General features: G+C 53.2%; 1 protein-coding gene across 1 annotated transcript in view; it reads right to left on the reverse strand.

The window, feature by feature from the left end:
• TMEM132C (transmembrane protein 132C) overlaps window positions 1-13,040 on the reverse strand; it is a 308,479-nt gene that overhangs the window by 192,445 nt on the left and 102,994 nt on the right. The window contains exon 2 of the mRNA XM_043557309.1: window positions 10,479-11,370. Coding sequence (XP_043413244.1) covers window positions 10,479-11,370 — 892 coding nt within the window. The remainder of the gene's footprint in view (window positions 1-10,478; window positions 11,371-13,040) is intronic.

Consider the following 13,040-nt stretch of genomic DNA (forward strand, 5'->3'; position numbering starts at 1 on the left):
TTTTTCACAACAGCTGCACCATTTTACATCCCATCCACAGGAGACAAGGTTCCGCCTACTGCACACCCTCATTGACACTTGCCATTTTCTGGGTTTTCGACGGCAGCAGTCCTAATGGGGGCGAGGGGGTATTTCATTGTAGGAGACGTGCACTTTCAAACTCTTAAGTGTTGTATGAGCTGGGGACCATTGGAGTCACCACGGAGGGAGCCAGTAGGAGTTGGGACAGCATTAAGACAGGGGTTCGGACGATGGGGTGAGAGAGGATGAATCTCAGAATTGGTTGTTCAGAAAGCTGCATGGCGTGCTGTGAATAATGGCTTGCCAAACGCTATGTAAGTATGATTTTCTAGAAGTCCAATAGGGCCATCCAACCAGCAGTCCCAGGAGAAGCCAGGATATGGATTCTCAGGAGTCATGGGTCTGATCCAGGGAGCAGTGGGTAAGAGCCTCTAAAAGCCTGTGTCCCCCAATGCTGTGGGGATTCCATCTTTCAAAAGCCCCCCTGAGACATTCAAAAGAAGAGACTTTCTTCAGGAAACCACGTCCAAAGTGAGCACAAACCAGAACGAGATGCCATTGGATGCTGATATTCTAGGGAAACGTGAGATACGGTCTTCATCTTTCTCTACGCGCTGTCCCCCCAAACGGTTCCACCTGAGCGACAGCCACCATCCAGGTCCGAACGTGCTAGCTGATGCTTCTGAGGTAAGGTGACAGAGAGAGAAAGCCCCAGTTGACATAAGTTAGGCTAAGGCAGCAAGGTCAGGCCTCGAGAACATGGGTTCACTCCAGAGGAAAGAGGGCGAGGGACACCGGGACCCCAGCCATGGTCACTGGGCTCACCTGAGGAAATGGCTGGAAGCTGGACCTGAGACCCACTGCCCACCTCTCTCCCCCTTTGATCGCCTCCAACACCACAGGTCCTCTTGTCTTCATGTCCCCATTTCCAGGAGCCCTCCTTTCTAAATAAAATGGTATAGCGGCGCCTGGGTGGCTCAGTCGGTGAAGCGCCCGACTTCAGCTCAGGTCATGATCTCACAGTTCGTGGGTTCGAGCCCCGCGTCGGGCTCTGTGCTGACAGTTCAGAGCCCGGAGCCTGCTTCAGATTCTGTGTCTCCCTCTCTCTCTCTGCCCCTCCCCTGCTCGTGCTCTGTCTCTCTTTCTCAAAAATAAATAAACATTAAAAAAAAATACCCCAGTATGAGGGCACCAGTCAACTGAGAGTGCGAATCTTGATCTCCAGGTTGTGAGTTCGAGTCCCACGTTGGGTGTACAGACTACTTTAAAATAAATGTCTTTACAAAAAACACCCCAGTGTTCCGGGACACTGGAGTACCCCACGCTCCCTCTGCAATTATCACTCACCCCTCAGCCCACCGCTGCTCCCCAAACACGCGCAGGTAGACAGGACTGCAAGTCCCAGGTCCCCTTATGCACGTGCTAAACCATTTGCAACAGACACAGCTGTGATCTGGGAAGCTCGAAAACTAAGACGCCTTTTATTATTTTCTTTTCTTTTGCAGACTACGGTAACTTAAATCGGTTAAAGCAGGTGGAACGGAGGCGGCCGGTCTGGGTCAGGAAGGCGGCCCTTCCTTTCTGCTTTCAGAGAAGCGGAGTCTGTGTTTCGTACAACAGCCAAACGGGCTCACCGAAGCCGGGCTGCCTGGCAACGCAGATGTGTTGTGGGGAGCCGGGGCGGGGGCCCCGGGCAGGAAACATTATTTCTTCACGTCTTCCCAAGCAGAAAGAAAATTGTTCCTTTTCTCTGCTCCAGGAGAACACACTTAAAATGACAAGCTGAACAAAATGAAAACAAACCTCTCCTTCGGAGACATTCAACAGGGAAATGAATTTTAGGCAGACTGTGGGAAAATGAGTTTCTCGGACTGTCTGCACCAAGCTCCGAATGTGCAGCCCGTGCAAACCCGACTGTGTTTTGGGGTCTCCTCCTGACGATGAGTCTGGGGACCGCGGGTCACTCCTGAGCGCCCCACCTGACCTGGGGACAGATGCCTAGTTGGAAACGGGGAGTCGAATTATCCAGGGGCGAGGCTTTTCCATGTCCTTGGACATACATGGCAACACGGCATCGGGGAAAGAAAAGAGAGCTCTCCAAATTCGCTTACAGCAGCATGCACACCGGCTGCGGTCTGTAACCAGGGGGAGGGTTGGAGAACGTAGGTGCAGGTGCACCGAGCACAGCAGGGGGTGTTCTCCAAGTGGCGAAGGCCCAGCACCCATCTGTAGCTCCGCTTACGGTCGGAGCTGCCGAGGGGCACGTAGTAACTCAGAAGATCCTGGGAGGACAGAGTGGGAGGCTCCAAAATGCCTGGGGTGGTCTTTCCTCTCCGGAGTGGGTGGGACTTCCTGTCTGCGGGGGACCCCAGGATGCGGCCTCGCTGGGAAGCGGTCTTTGCCGAAGTGAGTAGTCCAGGAGGTCCGGATGAGGTCCTTGCGAGGGAAGGAGAGGGGACCTGAGGCACGGCCGCAGAGGGGACCCAGAGGGACCGACTACAGTGGGGGAAGCAAAGCAGCCACAAGCAGAAGTACCAGCAGAATGGGGAAGAGACGGGGGAAGGACACTAACCCAGAGGGGGTGCGGCCCTGCCAGCTGATTTCAGATTCCTGCCCCCGGAACTGCATGTGAACATGTTTCCGTCCCTTTCAGCCCCCAGTGCGGGGTAGTTTGTTACAGAAGCCCTGGGAGGCAAATACACCTGCTGTGTGGAGCCACGACTTCGATCTGGAGACACAGCTCAGCCCAGCGTCGCCATCGGGTCCCCAGGCCTGCGCGGCGGGGCTGAGAAGCGATTCCCCTGTCCACACGCATCAACGCAAAGGCTGTGCTTAAAGCCCACGTTTCCAGCTTCTCGTCAAAAGCAGCAAACCCGGGTCCCCGCACCACCGTGTGCAGGGGCTTGAGAGACGGCCGCCGTGGGTGGCTTCTTCCGCCAAAGCACCGTGGTTTCCAGTCCATCCCCGCTGTGGCCCAAACCATTAGTTCGTTCCGTCCTCTGCACGTTGACAGTCCACTGCGTGGATAGATTGCAGTTTGCTCATCTGTCGGCCGCTGGGCATTGGGGTGGTTTCCACGCGTTGGCTGTTACGAAAAATGCTGCTGTGGGCATCTGTGTGTTCTGTGTATTTGTGTAAGCAGACGACACAGCAGAGCTCCCCGACTGGCTCAGTCTAGCAGGAAAGACACGCTCCATGAATCCCCCCACCAGCTACCCACCAGGGGGAGCCCAGCCCCAGGCCCTTTGCCCCGGGGCTGGCTGGGAACCAGGTCTGCCTGTCAAAGGTCAGGGTCACAGAATCCTCTTAGAGGAGGGGACAGCCAGCCTATGACGCGACCTGCATGCCCCCCGACACATTTAGGATCTAGGACTGAGTCTGCTGACATATCTCATCCCGTTTGCAAAAATAATTCTCTCCCCCCGACATCCCTGCATACTAAGTCCCTTTGGCTCATCTCCTTAAAAGCTTCTTCCCTGCCTCCCCCCACCGCCCCCGCCTTTACCCTTTTGATTTATTTACTGGAAGATGCTGGAAACACAGAGGAGCTGTTAAGTGTAGGCGACATGCGTTGATTTGGTTGGACGGACGTCGGTGGTTAACAAGGATGCCCAGCACACATCCACCCGTCAAATCGGGACAGAGCTCATGAGTCAGGAGCCCCGCATCCCTGTGCCATCCGCTGAGGACACCTCCCCTGCTCCCTGATCCTGTGATCTGGCCTCACCAAAGCACGGGCCATTAACGGAGCTGCACGGCACACAGGGTCTGTCCTCTGCTCCCATTTTTACTTCTGGGAAGACTACCTCCTTACCTCACCGTGTTTTACTCAAAAAAGAAAAACATCATCTCTTCGGGTTGATGCCCCGAAGGCTCCGTTATCGGTGCCGGCTCGCGAAACCCACCCAGAAAGGGCAAAGCGGACCCGAAACTTACTGCTCCCTTGTCAGTAACTCTGGAGAAACACACAAGGTCCGGATGAACAAGCAGAAAAGGAGATGCCGAGATTCCTGACCGTGCTCCTGTGCCGTGGCGGCCACCCCGGAGGACAGCCCGCTGGCTGGTCACGGGCTGGCGGGACACAGGGTGACAAGCCGAGGCCCACAGAAGTCTAGACACAGGGGGAACTCTCCAGATCTTTCACCGTCACCGTTGGTACATCTTGTGTCACAGAGACGCCCCGCCCTACGCTCGATTCTCCCACAGGCCAAAGTCTCTCGTCTGCAAAGACCCAACCTGACCTCCAGAACACAGGCTTCTTCTGATAACTTGACAAACATTGCTGGTTCTTTACTATTTTGTTTTGCCGAGTGAAGGAAGCCCTTTCCTCCTCTCTCTTCAGACGTTTGTAACTCACAGCAATTTGACAAAGCGTATGACTGTAAACAAAGACGGAAACATTCGTCTCTTTCTCCCCACCTGATTGCCCCGGAATTCAGAAACTCTTATGAAATAGTCTCATTTTTTCCCGATAACACATGGACTCGTATAAGCTCAACGAGAGTCTGTTCTCTTTGTAATGCGTGACAATTAGACAAGATCTTAGCTTGGCTTCTTAGCATAAAGACCCTTTAAAGGTCTGATGTTCCTTATTACCAGACAGTTTTAAGAACTGAGGTTGACTTTTGGGAGCGGGTGAGGCCCTTTGGATCTGACCACAGCTCGTTACTAAAATGTCATTCTGGGGAATATGCACAGAATCAGTATTCTGACCACATTTACATCAATAATCCACATTTAATTAGACTTTTTTTTTTTGACAAACAAATGAGTTTTGCTGTATCTTTGAAACGACTAGAAAAATGGTATTTCAGGGGAAAACTACAGTGTACCGTGATCAGATCCTCACTGTCCGTGGTCTCTCGGGTTTTGTGATCTACCTGTAAACGTCAGAGAAACCACCGCGATGGAACTCATGGGGACGACCTTCGTGCCCGCCGCTCGACAGGCCTCGAGGTTCACATCATCAAAGGGTCAACCCGCAAACCGGGAAAACCCCTGGGACTGAAACCCCACCCTCTGAAGAGCTTCCAACTCAGATCTAGGCTGCTTATCATCTGCTCGGATTATCCACCTTCGTATTCTTTTATTTCCAAAGAGATGCCTCCTTATTAAATTAGCGATCGCTCCCAGGGCTCAGAGTCCTGGTTCAGGGGAGAGCCCACGTGCAGCACCACCTCCTGAAGTGAAACACGCTCACGGCCATCTCGTCCCAAGCGAGCGTGAGGACAGGCGGTCGCTAACACATCACCTTGCACCTGTGTGAAATCACCGGGAAAATAATGTGGATTGACCTCGACTGGTAGAACGTGAATCTGATTACAACCCACTTGAGTTGCTCAGTTGGCTAAGTCTTGGCTTCTGGGAACCTCTGCTCTGGGGGACTGTTTTACTCTCCGGTCATCCTATTGACCTCTGTCTCCTCCCCAAGGTCTTAGATGCCCCTCGGCGGTCACTCACACATCAATCCATGTCCATCAGGACCGGACGCCTGAAGGAACTCAACAGTCCGCCCGCCCACGTGCATGATGGCGAACGTTGGAGCAGCGAACGTGGGGGTCCTCAGCCTGGACGCCGCCCCAGCGGTGACGTGACGGTCACACCAGGCGAGCTGCTCACACTCTGCTGACCCAAAGCAGTGGGGGTGTATTAAAACCACACACTAGCAGAGACCAGCCTTGGGAACTCCCTGAGCCGACAAACCCAGGTGGGTCACACAAGCAAAGCTTTTCGGTGAGCTTGTTTGGCAAGACAGGCGAGGCCAACCTGACCTGGGTCATTGCTTGCTTATGCCTCTGGAAACCATAAGCAAGATTTAAACTGTTCCCCCAAATGGAGAGGAGGTAACCAGTAACCCATTTCCTTCCATTTAAGAAAATCCTAATATTGTAACCAACGCCTGTGAAGGAGAAACCGTCCGTGCCTCCAGGCTCTGGAAACTGCTCCCTCCCCTTCCCTTTTCTTTTCTTTAAAAAAAAAAAAAAATTAAATGTTTATTTATTTATTTATTTATTTTTAACGTTTTTTATTTATTTTTGGGACAGAGAGAGACAGAGCATGAACGGGGGAGGGGCAGAGAGAGAGGGAGACACAGAATCGGAAACAGGCCCCAGGCTCTGAGCCATCAGCCCAGAGCCTGACGCGGGGCTCGAACTCACGGACCGCAAGATCGTGACCCGGCCGAAGTCGGACGCTTAACCGACTGCGCCACCCAGGCGCCCCAAATGTTTATTTATTTTGAGAGAGACAGTGCTAGCAGGGGAGGGGCAGAGAGAGAGAGGGAGGCACAGATCACAAGTGGGGGAGAAACAGAGAGAGAGGGAGACACGGAATCCAAAGCAGCTCCAGGCTCCGAGCTGTCAGCACAGAGCCCGACGCGGGGCTCGAACCCACAGACCGCGAGATCGTGACCTGAGCCGAAGTCGGCCGCTCGACCGACTGAGCCCCCCAGATGCCCTTCTGGGAACTGCTTTCTAACATACACCCCACTCCAGCCTCATTCCATGTTTTGGCTGGAGGGCTCCCGGTGTGCAGTGTCCTTCCGGTGTGTTCACAGTAAACGTTTGCTGACTATGACTTCAGGGATTCATCGGTTTTACTTCTGGTTCTTGTTTTCCTGAACTTTGGACACAAGGAAGCAAGCAGGTCCCCAGCCGCAGCGGACAATGGGCCACCTCTTTGGCATCTGAAGGTATCAATTTCATTGCTCAGTGACAAGGCCAAGGGGCAGTGGCCTTCCCTGCTCAGCCCTTTAATGACCTGCAAGGTCCGGACCCATGGAGGTAAAGCGAACATTGATCCCAACACAGGAAGAAACTGTAAACCTCATGTAACACAGGGCTTTGAGGAAGCAGTGGTCGGGAATGAGAGCCACCCTCAGCATCCTGAGAGCTTCCGGAACATTCACGTGGGGACGGCAACAGGAATTTTCAGGACCGACGACTCCAACCGTCAATGTATTTTGGAAGTCCCCAGAATACGGAATAACGCCTCCGCCAGCTATAAGGAATCTTGATATTGATCAAGAAGTCTCCATCAGTCGTGAAGGAAAACGTCCATGGAAAGGAACGTATGTGATACAAGCTTGACATCAGGTATTTGGTTTTGCATGAATTCCATATATATTTGCTCTGTGGTTCGACATGTGACAAGGGACCAAGGAGCCTTGCCCACTGGACGGACACACTTAGATGTGTCTATGAAACACCTCTGGTTATGTGTGCTTCATTTATGGTAGTGATCATTCTTTGTCACGTTCTCAGGTAGGTTTTCCAAATAACGTCACGACTAAAGGACACAACGCTTCAACTTTCCACGTCTTGACTTTGATCATAAAACTGGGGTTGCCTTTGAATTAAATTCATGAAGTCTCCAGTGAAAAGGAGGCTGCTGCTTTTTGCCTATGGAAGAGGGTCTCATTCGTGAAAATGATCTTAGAAAGGAGGCCCGGGCCGGGTTCCAATACAGGGTAGTGGCCCTGTAACGATTCCCAAAAAGTCCTGGATGTCTCCAAATACAGCCTTGTCGTCAAAGCCATGGTGAAAGATGACAGGGGAGAATGAGGGGGGATTTCAGAGTCAGGAGAGGCCTTTCAACGACTCCTCAGGGCCCCGGAATTTCTGAGGAGAAAGGTAACAGTGACGGGCAAGATGGGTTTCTCCTGTGGGAGGGAAGGGTGGAGGGCAGCTGGGTGTGGGTTCCCGTGAGCACGTGCCCTGGCGGGGAGGAAGGGGCAGACTCACTGTTCCTGCCGCATCTGTGTGGGTCCTCTCCTGTTCTCTTACTGTATTTCTATCCTTGGAACAATGTATTTAAACAGGAAAATTATTTTGGAGGCACCCGGGTGGCTCAGCCAGTTGAGCATCAGACTCTTGATTTTGGCTCAGATCATGACCCCAAGGTTGTGGGTTGGAGCCCCACTTAGGCTCCACACTGACAGTGCAGATCCTGCTTGGGGTTCTCTCTCTCTCTCTCTCTCTCTCTCTCTCTCTCTCTCTCTCTCTCTCCATCCCTCCTCTGCTCACGCAAGCTTGCTTTCTTGCCCTCAAAATAAATAAATAGGGGCGCCCGAGTAGCTCGGTTGGTTAAGCATCCAGCCTCGGCTCAGGTGATGATCTCGCGGTTTGTGGGTTTGAACCCTGTGTTGGGCTCTGTGCTGACAGCTCAGAACCTGCTTGGATTCTCTCTCTCTCTCTCTCTCTCTCTCAAAAAAAAATAAACTTAAACACAATTTCTTTAAATGAAATATATTATCTAGAAAGGGAAAGCCTGCTTCTTGCTCAGTCTGCCCATCGGTCATGGGAGCCACATCCCTCGGGCCTCCCGTCTGGGAGTCGTTCCCGCCTCTCCCCCAGGACTCAGGTCTGGGGTTGGAAAGATCAGGAAGGCAGAAACAAGGCTGCCGCACTTCACGGCATTACGCAGCGTCCAGCCCTGGACCCCGCCTTCACTGCCCTCTGTGCTCCAAAGGGCTTGTCGTTATTAAAAAAAAAAAACAAAAACAACCCCAAAACCAAAAAACAAAATAGTTTTGCTCTTCAAAGAAAGTCACGGGGAAGCGGGAATCAATAGGACGTCGAGAACAGAGCCGGCAGCTGCAGTTTCACGCAAGGCACGGTGATGTCCTTTACTGCTGAAACAGAATTCAGCACTTCTGCAAGTTTTGACGGATGTCCAAACACAACCCTCATATACGCACCTTTTACGTGCCAGGCACTGTTACAAGCCTTAACGCATAAATACTGGCCCTCGGGGGCCTCCCCTGTAGAACAGGATAGGCTACGATGGCATCGGATGTAGACATGAGGGGACAGAGGCACAGGTTGCTGGCACAACCCGGGAAGCAGAAGACTTGGGCTCAGAACTGTGCTGGCTCCTCACCACTGGTGCCGTTGGTTCCGTCTTCTGCATGTACGTTCCAAAGCCAGGGCCGCATGTATTTATTTTATTTAGAATGAAACGATCTGGAACCCAGCATGCTAAGGAACTCAGGAAGAACAAAACTCACACCTTCCCTGTATCTTTCCCATCAAAGACGGGAGGAAGCAAACCCAGATCGTCTTATCTCAATATTTGCTATCCTGGCCCCGCGGTTGTAAGGTTGACATTGCCGTGAAGTCACCGGTGCCCTGACAGGGAGATGTGTCCGTCCTCTCACACACAGTCAGCGGGGGGTCTGGCTGACCACCGAGGCTGACAGTGTAGACGCACTGGGAATCCCCGCAGGGCAAACTTGGTATCTTGTAAAAGACTTGGGATTTCACAGCCCTGTTGTAGAGGCCCTCGATCACTTCCAAGAACGCGAGGGGAGAGCGGATACAATCAGCCCACTTAAAAATTGAAAGAAAACGATTATAAGGACAATGACAAGACAGCCGCTTTAGAGGAGAATTATCTGAATCCCGGGGGATGAAGACAATGCCTGGAGACACGTCTCGAAACCTCCGAGGGCATCTTATGAAAACAAACACAAACACAGCCTTTGAAAATGACCATTCTTCAAGGTAAATGACAAAACTTAAACCAAAAGAAAAATGCGATAAAATGCCACCATTCTATTCTGCAGATACTTTTCCCGAGCAAGTCCTTCCAAGTGTGATTTGTTTTTATTCTAAAAAGAACCACAGCGTAGCTGTAAGTATAACCCAAGACCTTCTTAACTAGAAAGGGGGTGGGGGGAGGGAAGCGATTCTTATCATCGTTATCTTTTAAACAAATCTCGATCAAATATTTTCTCATTATTATGAAATCCGGGTCCGCATTTTAAGAGGATTTGCCGTAAGTGGCTTTTCCCCAGTATGAATAATCCTCAGATAACAGACGCTCCTGTACCGAACTCGGAATCGTCACACAGAGTCACAGAGAAACCCTGTTAGAACCTGAGCCACCTGCTGAGCCAGCTAGCCGGGTTACTCTGTTGCTTCAACTGACTTTCGGTTCTTTCTTTTTTTAGAAGACGCAACACCTCCCTGGGGCGATTTCTCCTTTAATCACCGCTAACCTGGGCTCAGGAACTGAGGCTTCCCCAGCCCCGACTTGGCAGCATTGAACCTCAAGGATTTTTTTTATAAAGGGCGTGTCCTTGCCCTTTTTCCCACGCACGCCCAAAACGGAGCATCAAAAACCCTAGGTGGTTTCTCGGGCCCTGGGACCTTACGGTCTCCGTCACACAAGTGCTGTCTGCGTATCTGCAAAGGAACTCAAGCGAAAGAAAAATCACATCCTTCTCCTCCAAGTTCGATGGCAACTCAAGGTCAAAGAAGAGCGATTCCTTCCCACTTGTTTCCTTCGGAAGCGGTTTCTGGCCCCCTTCCTCCCGCCCCCTCACCCACGACGTAAGAGGGGCTGTCGAATGCACGTGGGGGGCCGCATGCACGAATGTGGCTTCACCGCGAAGCCAGAGGGTCCCCGCAGGGGGCCAGGGGCCCAGGCTGCCGCGGGCCAGGCGGGGCACCTACCTCAGGATGAAGAGGTCCACGGTGGAGTTGTTGGCGACGCTGACATAGGCAGTGACCACGTCTCCTTGTTTCACGGGCTGGGAGGGCAGCCAGATGGCCACGTTGCTGTCCAGACGCAGCTCGCGGAGCTGGGCGCTGTCCTGGGCCCGGTAGAGGCTGACGCTCCCGATCCTCTGCAGGCGGGGCACGGCCTCCTCCGGCCCGTCCCTCCCCGGCCGGATGGAGTTGCCCTTCCTGGCGTCCCCGCCGCCGGCACAGTCCCCGCGCCCGTCCCCGGGCTGCACGGCATAGTAGAGCTCCACGGGGCTCCCCTCGGGCGGCCCCGGCGCCTTCTTCCTCCCGGCCAGCACGGTGGGGGGCCCGAACCAGCCGGCCAGCAGCTCCAGCTCGGCCACGCACAGCCCCAGGGCCCCCTGCAGCCGGCAGCCGGCCCGCACCTCCCGGGTCTCCCGGAAGGCGAACACCCGCAGGCAGGGCAGTCTCTCGCCTGGGCTCCGCGCCGCCCAGTCCCGGCCCAGCAGATGGAAAAGCACCTGCACCTTGGGGCGGCTCAGGTACACCTTGTCCCGCACGATGTGCGCCCTCAGCTTCCAGTTGAGGCCGAACTTGCTGGCCGGCCCCAGCAGGTTGGAAGGGACCATCAGGTCCAGGGGCACCACCTTCTGCACGGAGAAGGGCCCGTAGCTGGCGTTGAGCGCCGGGGGCCTCGTGGCCTTGTACGTGAAGAAAGACTCGACTCTCGTGCGCAGGCTGGAGTTGTGCAGGGCGTCCTGGCTGGCCTCCTTCAGGAAGAAGGCGGTCTCGGCCCCCAGGATGTGGTAGCTCACGGGCAGGTAGGGCGGCCGCGAGGAGAACCTGTGCATGTCGTCGGTGACCCCGCGGCCCTCGATCACTGCGGGGGCAACGGGAGACAAGAAAAAAAGACAGAGAAGGGGTCATTACTGGACTCCTGGGAACACAGCAGGCCCACAAGCAACTCAGAAACGAGGAGGAACATTCCAAAGCCCACGTGGCCAGCGTTGTCACGGTCCTCCCGGGATCAGCCAGTAAAGGACTGTGCGCTATGCCAAGTATATACTGGAGCCTGGAGCTCTAGATTTTTGTTCCCTGGGAACGATTCAGCAGTGACAATTTCCTATGTCCATGTGACAAAAAGCTGGCAAGATACCTGTGGGTGTAGAGTCAGGATGTTTATTAATGGTCTGCGTGAGTTTAAAACATTTAATGGCAGGGATACGTGAACAGAGAAACGGACCAGTGGAACCGAGGGGTCCATAAAAGAACTCGGGTGCATCTGGAAATTTAGCGTGTGATAAAGGCAGTACCCAAATCGTGAGGCGAAAAGAGACCTCTGTTTTTGCTTTTTTAATGTTTATTTATTTTGCGCCGGAAAGAGAGAGAGAGAGAGAACAGGGAGGGGCAGAGTGAGAGAGAGAAAATCCCAAGCAGGCTCCACGCCGTCTGTGCAGAGCCTGATGCAGGGCTCAAGCTCACAAACTGTGAGATCAAGACCTGAGCTGAAATCAAGAGTCAGATGCTTAACTGACTGAGCCACCCAGGCGCCCCAAAGAGAGACACTTTAATAAATGGTTCTGGGACAACTGGCTAGCCACCTGAGACAAAAGACAACATTAGATCCATATCTCACACCATACCCACGAATAAACTTCATGTAAATCAGTGATCTAGATAAAAGGAAATAAATTTTTTTTCAGTACTAAAAACAATGGGTGAATTCCTTTATGAGCTGAGTGTAGGGAACGCTTTCTAATTATGACTCCAGATCCAAATGCAATTTTCAACAAAGTGATAACTTGCCCGTGTAAAGGATTGTTTAAATGTTTTGCAGAACAAAAAAGTTCATAAAGTCAAAACAGGAAAAAAAAAAAAAGGGCAAATGGGGCGATCTTGCAAACTGCTCACTTACGGCCTCCTACCCAGCCTGGCGATGGGCTTTGTTTTGCCCACAGTATTTAAAAAAAATTTTTTTAATGTTTATTTATTTTTGAGAGAGAGAGAGGCAGACAGGGCACAAGCGGGGGAGGGGCAGAGAGAGAAACACAGAATTGGAAGCAGCTCCAGGCTCCGAGCTGCCAGCACAGAGCCCGACGCGGGGCTCGAACCCACGGACCGTGAGATCGTGACCTGAGCCGAAGCCGGACGCTTCAGCGACTGAGCCCCCCAGGAACCCCTTGCCCGCAGCGTTTTAAAGAATCCCTAAGAATGGGAACCATCTTTAACGGCTGGGAGGCATCTGGGTTTCCAGCTTCCCCTTACACATGGGAGGACGCGGCAACAAGCGGGCGAGACACTCAGCAGGCCACGGGGCTCAGTGAAGTCACCTGCTTGACCTCCAGGTGCATCCGAGTTGGAAAGCCCCGACTGGTGTCTGCAGCCCAGTGAGTCCCCACGGGGGGCGGGAGCTCGGCGCTGAGACGGGAGAGAGCATCACCCCCGCCTGCCCACCCTTCTCTGTCCCCTGCAGGCATGGCCTGCAATACGGCCAGCAGGCTCCTTGCCGTTTGAAGGTTCTCCTCTCTAGAGGCGCCCCCTGGCTCGTAC

The sequence above is a fragment of the Prionailurus bengalensis genome, chromosome D3, assembly GCF_016509475.1.
Source record: "Prionailurus bengalensis isolate Pbe53 chromosome D3, Fcat_Pben_1.1_paternal_pri, whole genome shotgun sequence".
Classification (NCBI taxonomy): domain Eukaryota; kingdom Metazoa; phylum Chordata; class Mammalia; order Carnivora; family Felidae; genus Prionailurus; species Prionailurus bengalensis.